The sequence below is a fragment of the Panicum virgatum genome, chromosome 7K (genome assembly GCF_016808335.1).
Source record: "Panicum virgatum strain AP13 chromosome 7K, P.virgatum_v5, whole genome shotgun sequence".
Taxonomy (NCBI): Eukaryota; Viridiplantae; Streptophyta; class Magnoliopsida; order Poales; family Poaceae; genus Panicum; species Panicum virgatum.
This window is the reverse complement of record NC_053142.1, coordinates 8,050,299-8,076,811: the sequence shown is the minus strand read 5'-3', so window position 1 is coordinate 8,076,811 and position 26,513 is coordinate 8,050,299. Positions and strand designations below refer to the sequence as shown.

The window sequence follows — 26,513 nt, the reverse complement described above, 5'->3', positions numbered from 1 at the left end:
AAAGAAATCGACGATGACCCATATACACGATCTTCCTACAATGCTTGAGGTACATGCTGTCGGTTTCTTCTAAACAATGGGTGCATGCCCTATAACCCTTATTGGATTGTCTGGAGAGGTTACTTAGTGCTGGCCAATCGTTGGTGGTTACGAAAAGTAATGCAGGTTACTTAGTGCTAGTCAATCGTTGGTGGTTACGAAAAGTAATGCACGCAGGTTAAAATGATCCTCTGCGTACGCATCCCACATACGAACACCCTCATCTTTCCACAACAATAGAAGATCCTCAATCAGTGGTTTCAAATACACATCTATATCGTTACCGGGTTGCTTCGGGCCGGGGATAAGCACTGGCATCATAATGAATTTCCGCTTCATACACAACCAGGGAGGAAGGTTGTATATACAGAGTGTCACAGGCCAGGTACTATGGCCACTGCTCTGCTCACCGAAAGGATTCATGCCATCCGTACTTAAGCCGAACCTTATATTCCTCGCATCATTTGCAAATGTTGGGAATGTTCTGTCGACTTTTCTCCACTACGACCCATCAGCGGGGTGTCTCAACATATTGTCTTGTTTACGTTCTTCTTTGTGCCATCGCATCAATTTAGCATTCGTTTTGTTCATGAACAAACATTTCAGACGTGGTATTAGAGGAAAATATCACATCACCTTGGCAGGCACCCTCTTCTTGACACGCATCCCCTCAACGTCGCCTGAATCATCTCGAGGGATCTTATACCGGCATGCGTTGCATACAGGGCATGAATCCAAATTTTCATACTCTACTCGATATAGGATGCAATCATTAGGACAAGCATGTATCTTCTGTGCCTCTAATTCTAAAGGACAAACAACTTTTTTTTGCCTCGTATGTTGTCTCCGGCAAGGTGTTACCCTCAGGGAGTAAGTTTTTTATAAGTTTCGGCAACTCCTCGAATCCCTTGTCAGACAAACCATTTGATGCCTTCCATTGCAATAATTCCAATGTGGTACCCAACTTTTTTTGGTCTTGTTTGCAATCATGGTACAATAATATTCTGTAGTCCTCCAACATACGCTTCAGGTCTCTCGATTCCTTTTCTATTTCGCAACCTTCCTCAGCTTCGCGCAGCATCTGACCAAGATCATCTTCTACAACGTATCCTTCAGTATCTTCTTCAGGCTCACCCATTGCAGTGTCATTGAAAAAGGAATTATAATTGGCTGCAAAGTCAGGAATCCTGTCCTCTTCTTCTACATTATTATCTAGCACAATTCCTCTTTCGCCATGCTTGGTCCAAACATAGTAGCTCGGCATGAAACCATTATTGAACAAGTGACTATGGATGGTTCTTGATGATGAGTAATCCTTCTCATTCTTACAAAATTTGCATGGACAACGAACGAAACCGCCATACTTATGTTTCTCGGCCGCTTCTATGAATTCATGCACGTCATCCATGAACTCCTTTGAACGCCGGTCGGTCATGTACATCCATTGCCGACTCATCTGAGTCCACAATACATTTATATACATCATTGTACTGTACAAATAGTTCATTCATACTACCAATTTATAACAATATATTTATATAATTGATAATGCATATAACTATAATAAATAGATACTATTCACTTATCAAATAAATTAAAAAACATATAAATACAATAATTTGATAGTATTCAAATATCAAATAAATTGATAATGTATATAACTACAATAAGATGCTACAAATAAAAATAATTATCACATATATAAACTAAATCAAGTAATAACTGTTTCTAAAAATTAATTGCTAAGTTATAAAGAAAAATAACTAACCTTTTTTTCAAAAAAAAGCAAAAATTCGCCTCCCCTCACCCCACTCAGCTGCCATGAACAGTGAGTTCACAACAGCTTGAGAGGGGGAGGGGCTGGGGTATTTATAGGCTCGGGCCAAAGGCACCGGTTGATTTCAATGACCCGGTGCTAAAATTAATTCAATAGCACCGGGTCAAGGCACCAACCGGTGCCTTAGGCCCGAGCTCCTGGCAGCTGCCACGTTTCATTACCATAGGAACCGGTTATTCCTATAAACCGGTGCCTTTAGCGCGGTCTTCATTTGATACCGGGTGGTGGTTCAGACCGGTTCCTATGGTGACGCATTGGAACCGGTTGGAACCACCACCCGGTGCCAATTGCCCTCCACAAGGTCGGTCGATGGCCAAAGGTACCAGCTGCTATTGCAGCCGGTACCGATGGATCGGTACCGATGGGTACATCGGTACCGGCTGCAAGAGCAGCTGGTACCTTTGGCCAGGACTGATGGCCCGTTTTCTAGTAGTGGAGGTATGTTTAAAAAAAACTTATAGGTAACGGGGATTGGATTGGCAATCTGTGGAGCACTTCCATCACCAAAACATCAATTTTTTGTAATTAGAGAGAGAAATGAGTAATCTGTTGAAGATACTCTTAGATACACAGCTGCATGGTGAGATGTCTGAATCATTGCCACCTCCTGGCCAAGGAGGTGCAGCCAAGCACCATTCGCGCACCAAAGGCAAGCTTGGGGGAATGCTACAAGTCTCCTACTGAATCATCGTACACTGCAAGAAAAGTGAGCATTCTACTGAATCATCGTACACTACAAGAAAAGTGAGCATTCGTCACGCACGTTAGTACCGGTTAACTTTTAGTCCGGTACTAAAGTTATTATGGAACTCTTGGAGCTATTTTAGCACTGGGCCAAAACATCGGCCAGTACTAAAATAGCGCGGTTATTTAGTACCAGTCAATGACACCACCCGGTACTAAATTGTGATATTTAGTATAGACCGGTATCTTGACCCACCCAATCACATGTGATGCGTATGTTGGATGATAAAGAAGCTACGCACGAGATTTGAGGTCGGGAGTTCGAATTCATGCGACCGCGCACACGCATTTTCATTTTTTCTGAGTGGCGCCCTTAGTACCGGACACTTCGAACCGGTAGCATTTAGAACCGGCCAGCTGCTACCCGCTGCGGCAACCCGGTACTAATGCTACTTATTGTAGCTGTGGTATTATGACCATACTTATTACGTACTTTTTGTAGCTGTGGTATTATGACCATACTTATTACGATAGCTGCATCATCATCAGTAGCTCGATCAAAGCTCGTTCTACAATAACCGTATCAAGGTGTTCGTCTATATGTTCCCCCTTAGTCATATCTTCATTAATCCACCGTGAAAAAAAAACATCGGATTAGCCCTACGACGATTTGATCTCCGTATCATAGTGTGTTATAGTTCATTTAAATTGTAGCATCTGGTATATACATGTTCCAATCTCGGTACACCAACAGAGTTGCACTTTTTTGTTTATACAGCCCATAGTTTTCTAAGAACAGGGCAACACGAGTATAGTAACACAGTTGAATTTATAATAATTTTTTGAATTATTAAAAAAACTTAAATGAAAAATTATCAACTACAAAATTTTAGGTCTCGTCATCCCTTTAAAATTTCGATATAAAGTTTGACTTCATCTGAGATCATATGAAAAAATTATGAAATTATTTACGCGGGACCATTAGTAGGGGCGCATCATATAATCACTTGTCCCTGAAAATTATTCTTAGAAGCGAGTGATGGGGCGAGCCACTCCTAGAAATAACCACCCTTTCCATAGATTGGTGACGCCATCACCCACCCTTAGCATCACCTACATGCCTTCTCTTCTTTTGTAGGAGCGGACTATCTTTTGCACCATTCCTAGAAAAAAAAATAACGCTCCTATAAATCATTTTTTAAATAGTACTTGTGCCTTTGTTTTATGGCCGGCTAGTGATAGCCACCAAATTCTTGACCAATCTGGACCTCACTTAATGCAAACGCAAGTGCGTGCAGTGTTTAGACTTGATAGCTTCCTATAACTCAACTATTTATGGGGAAAGAGGAGACTATCTCTTCCACACAAATTAATGTGGTTGTGGGCTGTTGATCGGTAAGGTTGACACTAATTTTTTTGACACAAATTAATGTGGAAAAATAGATTCGGGATGCAATTTTTGACATGGAACATAACAAAGTGCCAGGCCTAGATGGCTTCTAGGCTGAATTCTATCAGCAGTTTTGGGAAATGATCAAAGGAGACCACATGCGACAATATACACAAAGGTGACCTTCCCCTCTTCAGTCTGAATTTTTGTGTCATAACGTTATTGCCAAAAACACACGAAACCACCAAAATCCAGTAATACAGACCGATTTGCTTACTTAATGTGAGCTTCAAGATTCTTATGAAAGTGGCGACAATCCGTATCAACTCGGTTGCAGATCACTTAATCAGCCCCACACTTGCATTAACCGGGGTTCGAACGGCTTACCGCAAACCTCACGCATATCTTCCTCTACACCACACTATACAGTCACTTGTGACTCTATGCGGTATGTCATTTTTTTTGTATTAACTCTGAAATCAATTCATAGCCATCACCCGCTCCTAGAAATCTGTTTCCAGGTGCAGATGATGCCACAATCTACTCCTGAAAATAATTTTTTATTTTATTCTGAAAATTTGTTTATATCTCAGAATATATCAAAACAAATAAAAAAATGTTAGGTGTATGGAAATCTCAAAGTATGACTTGAGATGTATGGTATACTATATAGTACCACTACACGTGTAGAGCACAACTATGCCTAAATGATCTTGTGATCCTAAACGGTCTTAAATGAATAATGTATGAACTATGAAATGTTAGATCCTACCACTACAACTTTAATATAAAGCTACTCTACATAAGTGGTTATTGATAAAATCAAAATTTCTAGATTTTAAATTTTAAAATTTATAATAATTTTTTGGATTATAAAACAACCTTAAATAAAAAAGTTATCAACAAAAAAATGTTAGGTCTGGTCACCTTTTTAAAATTTGGATATAAAGTTTGACTTCATCTGAGATCATATGAAAAAATTATAAATTTATACGCGGGACCATTAGTAGGGGCACATCATACAATCACTGCTCCCTAAAAATTATTTTTAGGAGCGAGTGATGGGGCCAGTCACCCCTAGAAATGGCCACCCATAGATGGGTGACTCCATCACCCGCCCGTAGCATCACCTGCGTACCTCCTCTTCTTTTATAGGAGCATGTTATCTTTTGGACCATTCCTAGAAAAAAATAAGTAATGCTCCTAGAAATCGTTTTTAAATAGTACTTGTGCCTTTGTTTTATGGCCGGCTAGCGATAGCCACTTAATTCTTGACCGATCAGGACCTCACTTAATGCACACGCAAGTGGGTGCAGTGTTTAGACTTGATAGCTTCCTAGAACTCAATTATCTATGGGGAAAAAGGAGACTATCTCTTCCACACAAGTTAATGTGGTTGTTGTCTTTTGATCAGTAAGGTTGACAGTGATTTTTTGACACAAATTAATGGGGAAAAGGAGATGCGGGATGCAATTTTTGACATGGAACATAACAAAGCGCCAGTCCCAGATGACTTCCAGGCTGAATTCCATCAGCAGTTTTGGGAAGTGATCAAAGAAGACCTCATGCACATGTTTCATGATCTACACAAAGGTGACCTTCCCCTCTTCAGTCTGAATTTTGATGTCATAATGTTATTGCCAAAAACACAAGAAGCCACCAAAATTCAGCAAAACAGACCGATTTGCTTACTTAATGTGAGCTTCAAGATCTTTAAGAAAGTGGCGACAATCCGTATCAACTCGGTTGCAGATCACTTAATCAGCCCTACAAAGACAGTGTTTATGCGAGATCGAAATATTTAGAAGGGGTTGTAATTCTGCATGAAACAGTACATGAGCTACATCGCAAAAACTAGAGTGGGGTAATTATTAAAATAGATTATGAAAAGGGTTATAACAAAGTGAGATGGAATTTCCTAGTGCAAGCGCTTCGATTGAAAGGCTTCTCACCCAAGTGGATTGAGTGGATTATGTCTTTCATTTCAGGCAAGAGCCTAGCTGTAAACGTGAACAATGAGGTAGGTCATTTTTTCCAAAAAAAGAAAGGACTAAGGCAAAGTGATCCACTTTCACACATCCTTTTCAACATAGTTGCCAACATGCTCATACTGTTCATTAACAGAGCAAAAGCAGAGGATTAGTTGAGTGGTGTGGTGGCCCACCTTGTTGATGGTGGGTTCTCCATACTACAGTACGCTGATGATACGATCTTCCTGGATCATAACTTGGAGCAGGCTCAAAACATAAAGATCATTCTTTGTGATTTTGAGCAGCTATTGGGTCTCAAAATTAATTTCCATAAGAGTGAAACCTTCTGCTTTGGTGAAGCAAAGAACTGTAAAAGTCAGTACATGGAGCTGTTTGGATGCAATCCAGACACTTTCCCAATAGGATATCTAGGCATTCGGATACACTATAGGAAGTTGTCTAATAACGATTGGATGAAGGTCCAAGAAAGGTTTGAAAAGCGCCTTAGTAGTTGGAAAGGCAAAAATCTTTCAGCTGGAGGTAGTTTGATGCTTATCAACTCTGATCTTAGCAGTCTGCCCATGTACATGATGTCCTTCTTTGAGATCCCAAAAGGATTCACAAAAAGTTGGATTACTTCCGTTCTAGATTTTTTTGGCAGTGTGATGAACACAAAAAAAATATCGGCTAACCAAGTGGGATATCTTGTGTCAACCGAAAGATCAAGGGGGATTAGGGATACACAATTTAGAACTAAAAAAACATAGCCCTGCTCAGTAAATGGCTACCGTCTATTAATGACAGATGTTACATGGCAGAAGATCATACGCAACAAATATCTAGCCCTAAGCCTCTAGTGCAACTCCAATGGAAGAGCGGAGACTCTCATTTCTGTGCAAGTCTAATGAAGGTAAAACATGTTTTCCTAAAGTTTGGAGGTTTTATAATAAATGATGGGTCACAAGTTAGATTCTAGGAGGATATATGGTTAGGCAATAGATCTCTACGTGAACAATATCCTCAGCTTTATAACATAGTCATGAAGAAACAAGATACGGTGGCTGAGGTACTACGTACACAGGTTCCAAATCTATCTTGGCATAGAGAACTAATTGGCAACAAGTTAGCAATGAGGAACAATCTTGTGTCACATCTTGCAACTATTGTGCTAAGCCAAGAAATGGATGAAAGTAAATGAAAACTAGACCAGACAGGTGTTTTCTCGGTGAAATCACATTATATGGGATTAATTAATCAAAATACCCCAAACTTGAACAAGAGATTATGGAGGCTTAAAACCCCACTTATGATTAAAATATTCTTTTGGTACCTTAGGCGAGGTGTCATTCTAAGAAAAGACAATCTAGCGAAACAGAACTGGCAAGGAAATCAACAATGTTGTTTCTGTCATGACAATGAAACGATACAACATTTGTTTTTCGACTACCGATACAGAGAATAGCATGGGCTATGGTGTATGCGGCTTGGGGAATACCCAAACCTCGCAGCATGTCCAGTATGTTGGGGAGCTAGCAAAATAGAATACCTAAAGAGTATAAATAATTAGTGCTTGTGGGTGTGTTAGCCTTATTTTGGTCTGTTTGGCTCTACAAAAATGCGGTGGTGTTCAATAACAAACAATCTTCTTTTTTGAAGGTTATCTACTCGACTACCCTTTGGCTCCGTACGTGGCCTATCCTTCAGAGACCTACTTCGTGGGAAATGCTTGTAGCAGCGTCTCATTTTTTGGCATAGGTGGCCAAAGACTTTTTTATCCGGGCACATTGGTGGCAGTCTAGTCTTACGATCGACAGTTATTAGTGTGTCAAGATCTTTATCAGACTTTTTGTAGGATGTGTGCCGGTTAGGCAGAGGTCGGAAAAATTTTATGACGATGAATCACCTTGATGTATCTTCTTGAAATCAATAAAGTTTCCATTTAAAAAAACCAATGATGAACACGGGCAGCTCCGTTGCGGAGCTATCCATCCACCCAAAAATACTTATAACTAGATCCAGTACTCATGACCGCAAAAAAATACAGTAATTTAGTCTTCGAGGTCCAAATTCACTCTTCTAACCAAGCAGTTCAGATTGGACTCTCCCAGCATAAGGTTAATCTTGCCCACCAATGCTGTACAAACATACCAAACATTAACCTGACACAAGGAAACATTTGATGAAAATTGTCACGAACACTAGGTTCATCGAGAGCACATGCTCCACCAGTCCACCTCCGTCGGGAGAGCGTGGCGTGAAAGGGGAAGTGCGGCGCTCCGCACCGCCATTGCTCGACGCTGACGCAACGACCTGTCGCACCGAAGGCAGGGTGGGAAAAAGGAGGGGAGGCGAGGGAGGGGAAGGGTGGCTTAGCGCTGCCGTAGCGGGGAGGGTGACGGTGGGGAACGGCGCGCCACCACAGCTCCACGCTACTGCACCCGTGCTCACCGCAGATCTAGGCCGCCGCCCGAATCGAGCCGCCGGGCAGCTGCCACACTGCTGGCCGGGCACGTTGCCTAGCCGATGCAAGGAGAGGAGAGGGGAAGGGCGGCGGGGGAGAGGAGGAGGGTAGGCGACGGAGGAGGTGCAGGTGGTGGCGGGAGGGAAAGGGAGGTGGGGTAGGTGGCGGCGAGAGAATCCTGGAGCTGGCGGCGCTAAGGACGCTACTTGGGTTAGCCCCATGAGTGGGAGTGCATATGTTTCAGGTCTGGTGAAAGGTCGTGGCGACCCAGGCTCAGGTTGCCAGTCTTTTTATCTATCAATAGATACGGATAGGTAATTAGTGATGTTAGTCAGGAAAATGTGTCAACAATTAGTTCCAACATTGGTGACGCGTCTAAATAACAACCATCTCCAATGAATTTGTCACTGTGATTAGTGACACGTCGTGAGGGGACCCGTCTCCAATATGGGTGATATAGATGCAAGGTAAAGATATTGGTGACATGTCTAATTTACATCAGTCACTAATGTTAAATTAGTGACACATTTTATTTTCGTGTCACTATATTATATTTCTCCTGTCTTCGGTTCTTATGTAGCGTGTTGCCGCAAAAATGGGACGGTGACTTTCATGAAACAGGGCACGCTAAGGCCTGGGAGCTATGCTTATCTCTAATGTAGGTCTACGTCTTGAGGTTCGCGGCATGTCAGTCAATTTGATCTAAAATTGATAAAGGAAAGAAATTGGATCAATAAATAACAATGAACGCATTAGCTAGGAATCCAAAGAGTTCCAAGAAAGGCATTGGCTATCGGATCCTATACTAGAAAAACATGTCATCACCTATTATTCCAAATCAGATAAATAAAAGGATTTCAAAATGTTATGAACGCATTATGGGCAATGGAGCCTATTCGTTAGCAGTAAATAAGGCTAAGAGTGATTGGTCTTTCCAACAGGTACCAAATGTGGCCTTAGACATTGGGTAAAATACCTGGTATACTAGACCGATCTCATTGATCTCGGTTCCCTAGTACAGGTTGCAAAACCGGGATCAATGTCAATTTCGAACCTACATTAGGTACCGGTTCATCTTCATACCGATATTTTTGGGGTGGATGGAACCTATGGACGAGCATTAGGTACCGATTGATAACACCAACTGGTACTTAAGGCTTTCTATAGGTACCGGGTGGTAACTTTTACATTAGTACCGGGTGGTACCACCAACCGGTGACTATGGATGAGCCTTAGGTACCGGTTGGCGTTACCAACCGGTACCTTAGGAGTTTTAGGTACCGATTGGTGTTTAGATTCATCCATGGGTTACTTTAAAAGGAAAATATCTCTTTTTCCATCAGAAGTGATGTGTAGGTGAGATGGTAAGAAAGATGCACATGAGGTAAGAGATCCTAAGTTCGAATCCCGGCCAACCTTTTTGACAAAAATATTTTGGTAAGAGAGCCTTAGGCACTAGTTCTTTTACCCGGTGGTGATGACCCTAGCAGTTGGTACCAGTTTCCGGGTATCGGTTGGAAAAATCGGTACCAATGGTCCTCTTCAACCAGTGCCTAAGACCTCTTTTCTAGTAGTGTTGCTTGGGATACGACGAGAGCAGATGGGTACTGGACTTCACTCCAACAGGGACAACGATGATGACAGATAACTGAGTATTTGTAGGCTGTGTTTAGATCCCTGGAAAGTTAGGAGAAAAAGTCACATCGGATACTGAAGCATACTGTAGCACTTTTCGTTTGTTTGTTGTAAATATTGTCCTACCATGACCTAACTAGGCTCAAAAGATTCATCTCGCAACGTACATCAAAACTATGCAATTAGTTTTTTTATTTACCTACATTTAGTACTCCATACATGGGTCATTTGCTATATTTAATGTTTCGATGTGATGGAGATGTGATGGAAAGTTTGGATTTGAGGGGGGGTTTGGGGCATCTAAACACACCCGTAAGAAGAATTTCATCGAGTTTCAGGCCACCACGACAGGCTATAAATACAGGTTTCTCAGGGCCACCATTACAAGCAGCTCGATCGGCGTGACCAGCTAGCACTGCTGTGTGTTCGGGAAAAGGAAGTGTTTTGAGCGAGAGGTCGAGGCTCCAGGTGATCAGGTCGTTCATACTCCCACTCTGCTCACTCACGAAAGAGGAAATACTACTCGATCGGAACCCTTTGTCGTGTCTTTTCACTGTGTATTCTGAGACTGTCTCGCGTTTTGTATTGATTCCATAGTTTCTTATAATTCTCATGAGAATAATGCCACTTTCTGCAGAACAACAATGTCACAGTCTGGGGCCTTCCATCTTTCTACGGGCTTCCATGGTTCTACGGGCTTGCAAGGGAAACAAATTGACAAGGATCAACTTGAATCGACCGTAGAACAGTTCTCTCTCTCACACACACCCGCCCCCTCAAATTAGGCCATGTTTGGAAATTAACACATGATTATAGAAATATGAAATAATGATTTAGCACTACTACAATAATGATTTTTAGAGATGTGTAAAAAACTATTTTCAGGGGCAGACATGATACTCGCCCCTAATTTTCGCACCTAAAAGTCAGATTTGTAGGGACGGATAGTATGACCGCCTCTACAAATGATTTATAGGGGTGGGTCATGGGCTCACCCGCCCCAACAAATTGATTTGTAGGGTCATCCCTACAAATCAATTTGTTGGGGCGGGTGAAAATTAGAAACAAACTCGAAAACAACAAAATAAAAAGAAAATCCCTACTAACTGGCCACCACCACAAACCCCTCTCCTCTCGAGGTATAATTTTTTTGACGAGATATGCACACTTGCGTAAACCGGGATTCAAACTGCCTACTTCAAGGCTTGCGCGTACCTTCGTTACCACCACACTACACAATCACTTGTGACTCTATAGGGTATCCATTGTTTTATATTAATTCTGAAATTGATTCGTAGGAGCGGGTGACGCCATTACCCGTCCTTACAAATCATTTGTAGGGGAAGGTGATGCCACCACCCGCCTCTAAAAATATTTTTCTATTTTATCTGATAATTTATTTAATTATTTATATATATCAAAACAAATTAAAAAATGTCAAACTTCTATGCTATGGTTATTGTGAACTATAGAAACATAAAAAAAAATGCCAAGTATATTTCAGTGTATATAAAGTTTAAGTTATATGAGATACTATATTTCAGTGAAACTTCAAAGTATGACTTAAGTTATATGAGATATTATATAGTTATAGTTATTAGAGAACTTATCATATTTTTTTGCACCATTAGACGACCTTAAATGAAAAGGTTTTCAACTACAAAATTTTAGATCTCGTTATTCTCTATTGGTATCAAGTTTGACTTCATCCGAGACTATATTAAAAAAGTTATAATTTTTTTTTGCGTGGAACCATTTGTAGGGGCGAGCCATGTCATCACCTGCTCCTAAAAAATGGATTTGTTTGGAACCATTTGTAGGGCGGGCCATGCCATCAGCTGCCCCTAAAAATGGATTTGTAGAAATGTGTGAGGCCATGACTCACTCCTACAAATGCCACCATTTTTAAGGGCGGTTCATGGCGTCACCCGCCCCTATAAATGCTCTTTTTAGGGGCGGGTGACGCCATTAACCGCCCCTATAAATGACGCTCATTTTTAGGAGCGGTTGAGTGGGTGACCCGCCTCTAAAAATGCTTTTCTAGGGGCGGGTCGGATGCTACAGTAACCCCGCTCCATTTGTAGCAACTGGTGAAATTTTGGTCCGCCCTTAAAAAAATCGGGGCGTTCCTACAAATCGTTTTTTAGTATCGTGGGCATTTACCATTGTTAGACTAATAAGGAGATGAATTCATTCCGAACCAAGAAGTAATATGCCACAAACTGGTATTATTTTTTTTCACTATTTTACCATGGCAGAAGGTACTCTAAGAGTTATTCATTTAAAGTCATTAACATGTGTCATGACAATATGAAGTGATTACTGGTTAATGTGTTGGGAAATTTATCCATATAGATATATACACCATGCCTTCAGAAAACCAAGTGATTTGGAGCAAATGGGTTATTTCCTGGGTTTTAAACTTGAAGACAGTCAAGTGAATGATAGTAGTTAGAAGGGTTACTTTTGGACGGATCACTATTTTATGACAAGGGAGGGGCGACACACACCATGCCTAAAGAATTTGAGAAATGAACAGGAGAGAAGGGAGGGTGGTCTGGACTCAGCATAGTTATTAAGACCGGACCGGCTGGTCCGATTGGTTAAACCGCGAACTGTAGCCCTCATTGGTCCATTTGAGATAAAAGACCAGTATGCAAGCAAACAAGATAAATCCCGGTCCATCTGCCAGCTTTTCCACGAAACTGCCTGATTTTTCATATTTGAAACTGGAGTAAACCGGGCGGGCTCAAGCTGGCAAGGACTCAAAAATAGCATGCAGAGCTGTTCGAACATGACTTGCTGCTCCATATAGCCTGTTTCCTTACTACCACTCCACTCCATCAGATGCGCTTACTATGAATTATTACCCTATTTAGACCATTTCGAACCGGCACCATTGAACCAATGAGATGAGCGGTTTAATCACCCTCTGGAAGTAGTTGATATTAAACAAAGCAGCTGATCTAGATAGTTGGATGGAGATCCACGGTTAAAAATGAAACAGATGCCCAAACTCTTTTAACGATGACAATTAATTGAGGAAACCTATTTGTGATAGATATCAATTATAATCTTTTTATAACAGCGTGCATCTTTCATTAGTTAATCCATAGATTACTACACTTATTACTTCCATATAATGTAGTAGTGTTTTGACATTACACTTACTGTCAAGACAATCGCTGGATGTCGCCATGTTAGAATAAATTTGGTTCCAGTTTTTTTGTTTATTAAAATATTCCTCTTAGTCGCTCCTAAACGTTCAATTTGCTTCAGATATGCAAAGTATCATGACCTGCACGGAGGTGATGAGGAATTCAGGAAGTCGAACTATAGTGACTTGGTAAATAGAATTATTTGCTTTTGGGATAAAGTTAAGTACTTACTCAAATGTTTTAATACTGGTTGGGACTCAAATTTGCATAATTCTCACTGTACAATCAGGTGAACAAGTATTACGATCTTGTAACAAGCTTCACTGAATACCACTGGGGTCAATCATTCCATTTCGCCCAAAGGTAATGAAATGTGAATCTCGTTGCAGTTACAACTTACTAATAAGCACCTTCATTTTGTCTACTGACTTCTCTACTTCACAATTGTGTGACATTCATTTGACTGAACTCCATTTATATATTTTAATTACTAGATGGCGTGGAGAAACCATTCGCGAAAGCATCAAGAGATTTGAGCATTTTATTGCCCTTCAATTGGGGCTCAAGAAGGGAATGAAGGTTCGAAGAAAAAACAGAACTGCATTGTTAATTTATAGCCTATTAGAGATTTTTATGACCCTAGGAGCTACCCAAATTTCCAATAATGGTACGATCTAAATCTGTCGTAAACAATTGTGATGTATAGATATATTTAAAATAAACTGTAGCATTCCTTTGTACTAATTTCATCACAAGCCTTCTGGCCATCACTTATAAATAGGCAGCCACGAACATATTATACACTCATTAACTGCTAGTGGTACTAAAACTGAGTTGGCTTTTTGTGCAAATAAAATTTTGGATCCATACAGAATTCACTGCAAACATTGTTCAAAGTGAGTTCAACTTAAATCATATCATGTGGTGTCATTTTTAGCCACATTATTGTAATTTGATGTCAAACATGGCTTTTCCACTTGTATATGTTGGTAGATACAATGCTAGCAACAGTTCTGCCACATTTAGTTTTCTTGAATTCAGCATCATAAGGTCCTTGTTGCATTGCAGGTCCTGGATGTAGGATGTGGAATTGGGGGACCCTTAAGAGAAATCGCCAGATTCAGGTACTGAGCCAAAATTTTCATTGTTAATCATTTAAGCCTGTGATAAAATTCCTTGGAACATGTAAATATATAGCATCCTCAGTACTATTTATCATTTTAGCTCAACAGAGATAACTGGGTTGAACAACAATGCTTACCAGATATCAAGGGGCAAGGTTCGCTTTTTTACATCTTTTTTGTACAATACAATAAACAACATTGTGAGCATACTTGTGTATCGGTTGTAAAATGGGTTATTGGATTTCAGGAGCTCATTTCTTTGGCAGGTTTGAGTGACCAGTGTAACTTTATAAAGGTGAACAGGCATCCTTATCATGAGTAGTATTATGCTTTTCTTTGGGTCTAGACCATTTTTTAATCTATTTGTCCATAACTCTAATTGGCCATCATAGGGAGACTTCATGAAGATGCCATTGCCTGATAACACCTTTGATGCAGCCTATGCAATTGAGGCCACAATGCATGCACCTGATGCAGTATAACCCACATCATAAATTCCCAGTTTCATTTATGTTTTTGAACCAATAATACCAATCTTGCTAAATTTTTTCCCTCTACCCGGTAATTGCAGCTAGGAGCCTACAGGGAGATTTACAGAGTGCTGAAACCAGGCCAGTATTTTGCACTAGATGAACTGTGCTTGACTGATAAGTTTGATCCAAACAACTCTAAGCATAGGGACATCAAGGCAGAAATTGAGCTTGGCACTGGCCTGCCTGCCATCCGTAGCACTCGCGAGTGCATCCAAGCGATGAAAGATGCAGGATTCGAGGTTATTATGAACAAAAATCATCATGCCATGGTTTAGTTTGAAGTACCTTGGGTGCTAGAATGGCTCGGTTCTTCTCTTTTATTTCAGGTTATCTTTGCGAAGGATCTTGCTGAGGACTCCGACTGCCCTTGGTACCATGAAATAAATCCTGGCCATTTCTCATTGAAGAGCATCAGTAACTCACGTGTTGGACACCTCCTCACTCGTGCAATTGTAATCTTAGAAGACTCTATGTCATGTTTCTAGGTAATTGTATAATCTGCCGGTTTTGGTCTTCAGATATCTTACTGTACTGCTTTACCATGTTTTTGCAGGTTGGCACACTCGAGTTCCTCCATATTGCCCCCAAAGGCTGCAACAGACTGTTCAGCATCCTGCAGACTGCCTCCCACGGCTTGGTGACGGGCAGCCAGTATGTCTTTTCTTTGCTTTAAAGGAAATTTTAATTGCCGAATAATCAGAATCACACAAGTGAGCAACAAACTACAAATTAAATGGAACTAATGGATCTTGCATGATGCCATGATCCCAGGGAACAGATTTTTACCGTGAGCTTCTTTGTCCTGGGCCGGAAACCTCTCAAGGAGGGTGAAATTTAATGCAGCCTACAACAATGCCGTATGTAGTATGGGCTCTTACTCTAAAGTTGGCTGTGATCCTTGCACTGTACTAAAGTATTGCTAGTCTTAAAGTTCTATTAAAAATGCTGGGTTTGGTTCCCACGCTTGGTTGTATGCTGTGTACTGAATTACTGGTTAAGATTACTATCTGGAATAAACATATTTATAGTATCAGGATACTGAGGACTCTCTGAAATGTTTGCAATATCTCTGTATAAATATATTCATCGCTGGCACCATATTCCTGATGGGGATGGTGCGGGTCGGCCCGTAGGTTCGCCGAACCAGCCCAGTAAAAAGACCCTAATGAGCTCCTTTTGGGAATAAGTTGGCTTGGGTCGGTGGATCGGATTCACTCCAACCATAGGCAGTGGCGGATGCAGGATTGGAGGCAAGGGGGGCTGAAACAATAGAGATGTTGATTTGTGTGAAGATTTAATGATGATTTGGATGTCTTGCTACAGTGTTTTACGTGTAATTAGGGAGCTTAGGGGGGCTTGAGCCCCCTAGCCCCCCTCCTGTATCCGCCCCTGACCATAGGGTCGAGTGGTTCGACCCACCCCTCGCGACTCCCTTCGGCGACCAGCTCGGAGCGCCGCCACCGGCGGCGGCGCGGAGACACGAGCTGGAGGTGCGCAGGGGCTTCAGCCACCTGAATCGGGCGCGCGCAAGCAGGTCTCTCGGTGTGCTCATCTCTTCCTCTCTTTCTCTCTCTCTCTCTCCAGCTCTGGTTGTGGCGATTTGTGTGACTGCTTCAAGCTTGACGGATGGATCGTTGTCCAGCGCAGGCCGGCCGGTAAAAAGCTTTCACTCCTTGGCGATTGGCATGGCGAGCTAGGACTCAGCGGCAGTGGGCAGGTAGGTCATCGCAAGATCTTGAATGCGGTAGGTCTATTTGGGAGGTAATTGCCGTGGAATCATGGTAGTGTTCTCTGAATCACGGGGTTGTAGTTGTACTGATGCATAGAATAGCTGCCACCTAATGTTGTTTGTTCTTAGCATTTTTAATACGGGTCCAACTGGTAGCTGTTGAATTGCTGATAGCTAGTAATAGAAATCTGCTCTTGTCAGGCTGCCCGTCAGTGATATGTGCCGGAAACCTACAAGCAACGTGTGTCATCCACCTTAAGTCGCTGGAACTTACATGAGCATCACGAGCCAATAGCTAGGCTGGTGTCCATGTCTCACAAGCCCAGGACGATGGATGGGATCTGCAGAATGCAAGCAAGTGTGAGCAAAGAGCAGATTATGTCTAAACCCAATTGCTCTTGCATACAAGTCAGGAATTGCATGAGCAATTGGGTTTAGACATAATCTGCTCTTTGCTCTGTATTCGCAGCATTTTTTTATATTGCTCATTTTCTATGGAACATTTAGACATAAGCAGATGTATAAGCAAAACAATGGGTGTGCCTCACTGTATAGTTTTTTTTATTTTGCATGCTGCCTTGTAACACCTCTTTTGTCCATATCAAACTGTTAGCATGGTTTATTCCTTATGATAATGTATCATGTTTGTGCAGATAATGGTTGTGCCTCACCTCCAAGGAGTTGGAGAAGCACAGTCAAGTAGTGGTAGAGAGTTGTAGAATAATATTAGATTTTCGAACCCGGTTAACTCCAAAAACTATGGAAACACTGATATGCTTGCAAGATTGGATGCGAGCCTCGGGTACACTCTCTTTCCAGTTCTCAATTTTGTATGATTTGGAATAGAAAACTATTTTGTCAGATCCAACTTCAATCTAATTTTGATAAGTTCATCAAAATTTTGCGTGGAAGTGATTGAGGATTTTGACGAGTTATCTGATCCAGAAGAATGACATGCTTAAATAAAGGTAATAATTTCTGAAACATTTTTTGATCATCTATGGGGTTATGGGGACATGTGGATTTCAGTACCATATTTCATCTGAACATGTTGAAAAGTTTCAGTATATAATGATAACGCAGTGTTATAATTTTGCCTTGTTGATTGGTGCTTGTCTTTACATTTTTGTAACTCAGACACACTTCTCCAGTTTTATTTTGTGACTAACAATCATAGACTGATTAGGACGATCTATTTGCTTATTGCAGACAGTGCTTCATATACAACCTCTTCATATTAGAGTTTCGAAGTCTGCTGCTTTTGTTCAGACAACTGCAAGTGGCATGGCTATAGGAACATTGAAGGTCGCAGAGTCTATGTGGAGGAACATTTTGAGCAGGGGAACAAAAGTTATCATAGATGTTTGGAGTAAAAAAATTATTTGTTGGATGAATTAGCACTTGCTGCCTGATCTTTTCTTAATGTTAACTGTTCTGAAATAGTGTCTTTTTTTTTTCTGATCTTGGTTGTTGGTAGCAGGTTAGGTTGGATTAGCATAGCCTTTGTATTTACGTACCACAATGAAACTTGCCAGGGTGTTCAGTGTGTTTAATAAGTTTGTTAGCTAGCATGTTCTTATGTCAGCCTTTATATTTACGTAGCACACTGAAGCGGCATCAAGCTGACCACGCATGCAAGCAGCAGCAAGCATAAATGAACTAAGAGCAGGTACAATAAGAGTCGAATCGCCCAACACGTCAGCTTTAACTCCGAGCTGGATGAGAGAATCCTCAGCTTGGCGCTGATCATGGCGACTAGCTGAACACAGTTTCCAAGAACTTCAAATTTATTTGCTGGACCAGCCGAATGAGAGAGAAAGGAAGACAGTAGGTAAATGGTGAATGACAAATGGGTCCAACATAATAAAATAATATGTATTGAAACAGGTGAAGAGATAAGTTATTGTATGAGTTAGGCTCCAATCTGACGTGGAGGCTCTTGCAGCCAAGTGCTTGTCCCAACTATTAAACTAGCTCTAAGCTTAAAGGTTATCCGTAATATCCATTGGGGCACCACATGTCAGCAACTAATTAAAATGGATACACACTACAACAAATATGATCTTTTGTGACGAATACCTCGTGACATCGAAGTTATTCGTCGCTATGATAGATTGCTTTGTGACGTTTTATAGGAGGCAGTAAGACTTAGTGACCAAAGTAAGGTGTTCCTCATTAAGACCAAGTCGAAATCGTCATAAACTAGACCAACGCCATACCGTGACGAACATTAATTTGTCACGAGACATTAACCAAAAAAGTGTCACAAATAAAAAAAGAAAAAAGTCCGAGAAAAAAAGGTCTTAGTGGGGGTTCGAAGCCTTGAACATGCAACCTCGTGGATTACAGGGCAACGGCTATACCACTGGGCTGCTGAGGCAGAACTGTCAATCTTGCGCATTCCATTCTTATCAAATGTTTTTGAAAAATAAAAAAATCAAACCCGCCACCTCGCTCAAGAAAAATGCGAGCAATGCCACTACAGCGTTTGCTAGTTGAGAATAGTTTAGACATTAGGATTATTTCAACTAGTAAGCCACGTGGAGGACACGAAGAACATATCTGTCATTGATATTTCTCTTTTTAATCCGGAATTAAATATTGTAATTTGTATTTCTTCCTTGTATGAACTCCAAATTTGATGATTATTTTTCAGATTTTTTCTAAATTCATGTTCTTTCATTTGATTGCGCTTGTTTGTAAGTCAATTATGATTTCTTGGATCTCTTTCGTGTGACTTGTTTTCTTTCATTCAGGTGTAGAATAGAAATATGTGTTTTGACATAACAATAACTAATTTAACTTCGTAATTTCTATGATTATGGTCAAAATAAGTTTGTGTCCAAAATTGAGGTGCATATGAATTTGAAAATGTTATCATATTCTCTAATCTCAAAGATTGACTTGAGTTATATGAACCTCTCTCAGAGATGTATCCATTTATGAACCACATATGGTCACACTTTATTTAAATTATTTAATTTTTTATGGCAAGCTCGTAGACCAAAAATATGTTGTCACCTCAATTCGTAGATTGTTTTTTTACCGAATTTAGATATTACTACAATTATTGTGTTGTAATTTGTAGATAGAAATTTGAATTTTCCAAATAAAACATTTGAATTTTCCATCAATCTAAGGAGCATGTGTAGAATATAACCTATGAACCTAACAATACTATTTTTTGCAATTTTCCGAATCTCATTAGAGGTAGATATAGTTCAACTTCAAATTACTTTCAATAAGCATGTAGAAAATCATTTAAATGTTAGAAAATAGAAAATCTATTCAAAAATTCTTGAAACTCCTATAACAACTTATATATAGTATATTAAATATAAAAAATATATTAGTGTATATAAGATAATTATTTATGTGTTACTTCACATGGTACAATAAAATAGAAAAGAAAAAAGAAAAGTGTTAAACAGGGCTAGAATAAAAAAGGCCCGTTTCAGCCCATATAGCCCAACTAATTGTGGCCGCTGATTTCCGATCCAATGGTTGAAATCATGCCACACGGGATATAAACTGCAACACAGGAAACCCTAATCCTATCCACAGCCCCCTCGCCAAAGGCCTGCTATCGTAGTGGTAGCATCGTTGGAGGCACTCCCCAGAGGTCCTGGGTTCGATCCCTCTCAGGGGCGAATCCCCAGTGGGGTAGGGGTTCGGGGGTTTTCTTGGCCTGCTGTGAGAAGGTCATTCTACCTCTCAAACAATGCCGTGGGGGCGGTCTCACCCCCCGCAAGTCAAGTTTTATCCACAGCCCCCTCTCTGCCTCCTCCCACGCCTCCGTCTCCTCCCCCCACCCCTCCCTTCTCCGTACACGCCCCAGTGAGCGCAGGGCGAGCGCCCTCGACGAAGCCGAGAGGCCCCCCGCGAGTACGGGAATGCGCCGCGGAGCTCAGGGGAATTGTATATTTGTATATATTAAAAATAGATGAGGCACTATTTCACAAAAAACTACTCTGAAAGGCGAATTTGGAACAAGCTGAAGCAGCAGCAGTAGCTTACCAGACCTGTGGAAGTTGCTTTTCAAAGGAACAGCAATTTCAATAGACTTTAGCAAACCAACCAGTTTGAACCAATATCCTTTCTGCCTAAAAGAGTAGGAAGCCATAAAGAAAAGCAAAATTGTTATAATGCAATTGCCTAAATAAAAATAAAACTTCATGCACGATCAAAGGATGCAAACATTTGCAAGGTTACAAAGTAAAGGCATACAATAAATAGAGGAAACAGTTCACTACCTTATCAGAGAGAGCAGGAAGTTATCCCATGTCTACAATAGTGTGTTAGAATTAAAAGCAAGTCGAATTTGTATTTGCAGGACAATTGAAATAATCACTGTATAGCATTATGCACAGTAGTATGAATAAGATGCGACTTGATAGAACTTGTCGGGTACCATGATTAGGGGCACCCTAACCAGGGGGACTAAATCGCCCTCAAAATGCAAAAGCATGTGTTAGGCAATCGGGCCCACGAAGGCCTGCAGCCAATCCAAAGAAAAGGAAAGGACTCAAAGAAGCCCAACTCGCAGCCCACGGCCCAGCTTCATAGCACAGCGCATCCGAACCCCCTCGAACCCACGGGGCAGTCTCCGCCTCGCTCGAGGGCCCCCCGCCAAGGCCCTCGACAGCTCCCCGCACCTCCGCTTCGCTCGAGGGTAGCGAGCCTACCCTCGGGGAAGCACGCCAACTCCGCCTCGCTCGAGGATAACGAGCCTACCATCGGGGAAGCGGATCGACTCCGCCTCGCTCGAGGCCTCCCCTCGGAAGAAAGGACAAGCGGCCCATCCGCCCACCTGCCCGCCGTACGGAGGCATTAAATGCCAACAACTCCGCTGCAGCAACCGGGTTAGATGGCGTCAGGCCGCCATTCCGCACAGCAACAGCGCCTGGAGTCCCATCCGCCAACTCCAGTCACTGCTCCACCATCCCCGGTGCTACAGCAACACTGTGGGAACCTGCGGCGCATTGTGCGATACGTGCTCGGCACTGCACCAGCCACTGTGCTGCCAACTCCCCGTCCTTCCCTCATACTTTCCACTCCGCGGAACCCTCGAATGGCATAGGCACGACCCTCGGGCGCGGCCCGAACCTTGACCCGATCAAGACCCCTGCCTGCAGGACCCTCGGAACACCGCCACGTCAAGTGCAGGGGACGGTACCCTCTACAGGAGCCACCATGCCGCCCGCTGGAGCTGCCAGGACGCCGGCGTGATCTCTGCAAGACAAAGGACGACTCCCAGGACAACTGCCACGCTCGGCGCCATGCTCTTCAGTGCCCCATAGTGTACTTTCTACAGTAGTCACCCACTGCGCACCCCCGATTCGGGGAGAAGAAGGCGACTTTAGATCTCCCCGTACATGTACTCCGCCCCTCCTTGTGTCTATAAAAGGGGGAGGCGGGCACCATCTTCTCGAGGATCCGATCTCATCATTCGCACACACGTAACTCGTAGAACACACACTCCTGCTCCCTAGAGCACGATATTGGCACTTGCCTCAATCATCTCCTCCTCTAGTAGAGATTTAGGAGCTTTCCTCCCTATCTCACCTCGCTTGTATCCCCTACTACAGGCACCCCCGGTGCAAGATAGTACAGTGCACTAGCACACCCCCTAGCTGGACGTACGGCCCTGCAGCTGGAACCAGGATAAATCCGTGCGTTCCTGTGTTACCTCTTGCATCAACCATCTAGGATTGGGATCACGCAGCATCTTTACTAGTTAGTGCCAGGCCCCCCGGGTCAAGACACCGACAGTCGCGCCAGGTAGGGGGACGCGCTGCGTGACCCTTGTCTTCATTCCCTCTTGTTTCCTAGATGGCAGACGGGCCACGCCCGACGGGCACGGTACTTCGGTTCGGGAGTCTCGAGTCCGTCGCGACCGGCAATGATCCTAGCACGAACCTCCTCCCGCCCGAAGCCAACCCCAACACTCCGACACCACCGCCCCGGCGCAGGAGGCGCTCAGGCTGGCGCGCATGGCAGGAGCGCGTGGACCGACGCAGAGTGGCTCGCCCCAGCTCCCCCACGCGGGTCGAGGCTGGCGTGTCACAGCCCTGCGCTGTGACGGAGGACGTCACCCCTTCACTGTCACCAATCGCAGCAACTGTGCTCCCCGAGGAGGGCGCGGCTGAGCTGCCGCCCTTTCGTTCCGGGATGCACACTTCTGCTGCAGCCCACCCTTCATCCGTCAGCCCCCATGTAGGCGTGTACGAGGACTCGCCGGGTCATCATCTGATCTCGATCCGCAACCTTGTCGCACCACCACCTGACAGCTCATACCCCGACTCCGCGAATGAGGGGTACGTCTTCGTGCGCGAACGCGTCGCCTCGGACTTCTCCGGAGTTCGTGATCGCGAGTCATTTCTGGCGTTTCAAGCCGCGGCGGACTACTGTTTCGCCTGCTCCGACGACTCCAGCGAGGGGGACTACGATCTCACTCGGGAGTTCTTCATGATTAAGCTGGCGGAACAGGACGACGCCGCGACGAACGACGCAGAAAGCCCACCGGCGAACTCACCAGTTGAGCCACCGGCGAACTCTGCCGCGCCCACAACAACCACTCCGACGAACGGCGCCCAGAACTAACGCTTGGAATATTCAGCAGCTATGTCGCTTCTATCCTTAAATTCCAAGCTCTTTGCACATAGCGTGTACTCATATTTTGTATTTCCCGGAGTAATAAAGGAGTATGCTTTACATATTTATTTTGGGAACCTTCTGAACCCTCGGGGGCTCGGATGCGCACGGACACTGAGGTATGCTTGGTTTCTCCCCCGGCAAAACCAAACCTCCCTTGGGGGCTACTACGGGGGGAACCCCCGAATGTCCCCAAAAAATCGCCAACATTTTTTCGAAAATTTTTCGTATCTAAGATTCTTGTATACTTAGAAAAATGGATGCGAGTTGTAAGCGATTACGGTACGGGGCCGGCCGAGCCGCGGGACTGCCTACGCCTCCGGGATACGGCATCTCCACTCACCACCCTACGCCTAAGTTGCTCATGAACACGAAATTCCTCGTAGAAGTTTATCTAAAGTCACATACGAGAACACGAAAACTTAGTAACAAAAACGGTGCGCACGAACGTACAAGGCCTCAAGCGGCCACATTGTCGGTTTACATTATTCTGTTTTCTCGCACAGAAACATGTTTAAGGTAAAATGCTAATCTGACTACTTGGGCTCTATGTGCCACCGACTTTCTACAGGTCTCCCTCTCCGTCGCTTGTACCCTCGGGGGCTACAGCCTCGAAGGCCACCCCCAGGGGGCTGCACCCGCGTACAAGCTAGCTAACGGAAAGGGCGAAGTCGTCACCAATGCTTGGAACATCCAGCAGCTATGTCATTTCTATCCTTAGAATTCCAAGCTATTTGTACATCGCTTGTACTCGCATTTAAAATTTCCCGAAGCAATAAAGAGTATGCTTTACTCATTTATCTTTGGGAACTTTCCGAACCCTCGGGGGCTCGGACGCGCACGAACACTGAGGTACGCTCGGCTTTACCCTCGGCAAAGCCAAGCCTCCCTCGGGGGCTACTAGGGGGGGACCCGAACGTCCCCAAAAACGCTAGTGTTTTTTCAATAAATTTCCATATCTAAGTTTCTCGTATATTTAGGAAAGTAGATGCAAGGCATAAACGACTACAAAACAGGATCGGTCGAGCCGCGGGACCGCCTACGCCTCCGGGATACGGCATCCTCACTCGCTTCCCTACGCCTATGCAGTTTGTGAACGCAAACTTCCTTGCTGAACAAACTTCCTTGCTGAAGCTTATCTAAAATACATACGAGAACACGGAAGTAAAGCAGGAAAAATGAGGGCTCGAATGCATAAGGCCTCAATCGGCCACACTGTCGATATACAATAACTAATTTTCTCGCTCAGAAACAGCAACGATAAAATACTAACTTATTTACATGGGCTTCGAGGCCCAGACCTCCTACAGGTTGCCTTCCCGCCCCTGCGGATCTTCAACAGCATCAAATTCGGCTATGGGGGGATGTCATCTTCAAGCTTCTTGGCTAAGACGGTGGCGAACTCCTCGACGGCGGTGTCGGCGTCATCCATGGCAGCCGACGTACCCCGACTACACCCTCCCAAGGTCCATATCGTAGTGCGTCGAGGCCACAGCGAGGGCCCGTTGAACATCGAGGCAGAAGGTGCTTTTGATGTGCTCGGCCACCAGACCGCCTAGCCATCGCAGGCGGCTGGCCACCGAGCTACCAGATAAAGCCCCCTCCCCCTCGAGCTCCTAGCACACGGCTACGACGGTTTGCTCCAGCTCTGCATACTCAGTTTTTGCCGCCGTAAGCATGGTGTGGACAACTTCTTTCGCCATGGTCTGGTCCGCCACCGCCTTCCTCAGCTTTGAACAGGGGAATAAAGGTAAGTCTTAGGCAAATCGAGAATCAAACTAAGCAACAATCTCATATACTCACCTTTGATGTCTCCTTGCGCCTCCTCCAGCCGAGCCAGTGGGGCGTTCGCCTGCTCCTGGAGTGTGGATAAGGAGTCCTCCTTCTTGAGGGCAGCCTCCGCACTCTGAGCGGCCGCCACCTGCTTAGCGAGGGCGGCATCCCTCTCAGCGAGGGTCGCGGAGAGCGTGGCGACGGTCGCCCTCCCATGTTGGAGCTCGGCCTCCTTGCCCTGGAGCTCGGCCTCCTTCCTCTATAGCTCGGCAGCCTGTGCCTCGACCTCCTGGGCCTTCCGCTCCGCCGCAGCCCTCTGGGCGTCGCGCTCGTTGGCGGCCTGCGCCAGCTCCTCCTCCAGCGCACGCTGGCATGCCCCCAGGTCGGTCACCAAGGTGTTGGCCTCGATCATTCGAATGACCAACTTGGCATTGTACTCCCCAAACCAGCGCACCTGGGAGTACAACCGGGCCAGCTCGGCGCTTTTATTGTGCGAGATTTCCCTCAGCCGCTGCAAGCGGAGGAGCATGAGTGGAACACACAAAAATAAGATAAAAAACGAGCAATTCCCAGGGGAAAGTATTTACCTTGCTGATACGGAAATCCGTCTTCTGATGGAGCTGGAAGGCGCGGTCGAGGGCGTGTTGGATCTGACTACCGACATCGTACTGCGCCTTCCAGGCCTCCTCCTCCTCCTGCTCGTTGTGAAGAAACACCGAGGGGACCTCGGACCGAACGATCACATAGTTGGCCCCATGACCGGGCCCCTCGGATGTCCCTGTGCCGAGGATATCCTCGGAGGCCGTAATAAACTCGGCAATCCGAGCGGCGGCGCTGGTCGCAGCAGCAGGATTGATGTCCCTCGAATCCCCGTACTCATCGCTGCTCAGCAGCAGCTCCACCACAGGCTCCATGCTCTTCGGCGCCGTTTGCGCCATCGCCGCTACAGCAGCACCCTTGTCCCTGGCCCCCGCGGGCTCCGGGATGCGGGTCTCGTCCACCACCAGCGCCCTTGGCGCCGACTCCACTTCCGTTGCCCCCTCGATCCCAGCCCTCGGGGGCTCGGGGGCGAAGGTCTCTCCCTCTCTTTAGCCGGCGGGGCAACGCTCGGCTGCTGCTGCTGCTCAAACTGCTGCTGCTGCTCGTCTCCAAAATCTTTCTCGGGCTGCTGCTCGAACTGCGTTCCTTCTACTCGCAATAAGCATCGGGGCAAACATACAAGAAACAAGCAAAACAAGCACAACTAAGAACACAGCACTAAACAAAAGAAAAGCATTACAAGAACGCACTAAAAGAGAGGGCTCGAAGCTACGATCGCGAGAGCGCAAGAAACACTAAAAACAAAGCTACGGTTGAAAAGATACAGCTATCGGAAGACTTATATTATAACATAACAGAAAACTATAAGTTGGATTTATTTTAATTAAGAAAACACATATAAAGAATATATTCTAATTAATTCAATTTAATTTATATTTATAAAGACGAGTTAGACTTAGTCAAATTTTATTTATTGAGTTTCATAA

The 26,513-nt window shown here is 44.0% G+C and overlaps 1 protein-coding gene and 1 long non-coding RNA gene across 4 annotated transcripts; both read left to right on the top strand.

Annotated features, from left to right (window-relative positions):
* The first annotated feature begins 10,359 nt into the window (after window positions 1–10,359).
* On the top strand, window positions 10,360–15,879 carry LOC120639714 (cycloartenol-C-24-methyltransferase 1-like). Of its 2 annotated transcripts, none has more exons than XM_039915596.1 (13): window positions 10,360–10,492; window positions 10,654–10,764; window positions 13,296–13,362; window positions 13,464–13,537; window positions 13,669–13,753; window positions 14,243–14,298; window positions 14,399–14,453; window positions 14,546–14,593; window positions 14,691–14,774; window positions 14,870–15,070; window positions 15,158–15,283; window positions 15,385–15,482; window positions 15,603–15,879. In XM_039915596.1, the coding sequence occupies exons 2-13, from the start codon at window positions 10,661–10,663 to the stop codon at window positions 15,667–15,669; spliced, it is 1,065 nt and encodes a 354-aa protein (XP_039771530.1). In that variant the 5' UTR covers window positions 10,360–10,492; window positions 10,654–10,660; the 3' UTR covers window positions 15,670–15,879. The 2 variants fall into 2 exon arrangements, with proteins under 2 accessions (XP_039771530.1, XP_039771531.1); XM_039915597.1 differs by having other exon boundaries at window positions 10,364–10,484; window positions 15,603–15,873.
* A 500-nt stretch (window positions 15,880–16,379) lies between these two features.
* LOC120639715 lies at window positions 16,380–18,144 on the top strand. 2 transcript variants are annotated; one of them, XR_005661625.1, is made up of 4 exons: window positions 16,380–16,548; window positions 16,762–16,920; window positions 17,214–17,528; window positions 17,770–18,144. It is a non-coding gene; the product is annotated as an uncharacterized LOC120639715 (long non-coding RNA). The 2 variants fall into 2 exon arrangements; XR_005661624.1 differs by having other exon boundaries at window positions 16,380–16,920.
* The last annotated feature ends 8,369 nt before the right edge of the window (window positions 18,145–26,513 follow it).

Coding starts and splice junctions, on each gene's coding strand:
- LOC120639714 (XM_039915596.1), top strand. CDS start 10,661: ATGTCACAGTCTGGGGCCTTCCATCTTTCTACGGGCTTCCATGGTTCT. Junction 13,754..14,242: donor GGCTCAAGAAGGGAATGAAG/GTTCGAAGAAAA, acceptor GTTGCATTGCAG/GTCCTGGATGTAGGATGTGG. Junction 14,775..14,869: donor CAATGCATGCACCTGATGCA/GTATAACCCACA, acceptor CGGTAATTGCAG/CTAGGAGCCTACAGGGAGAT.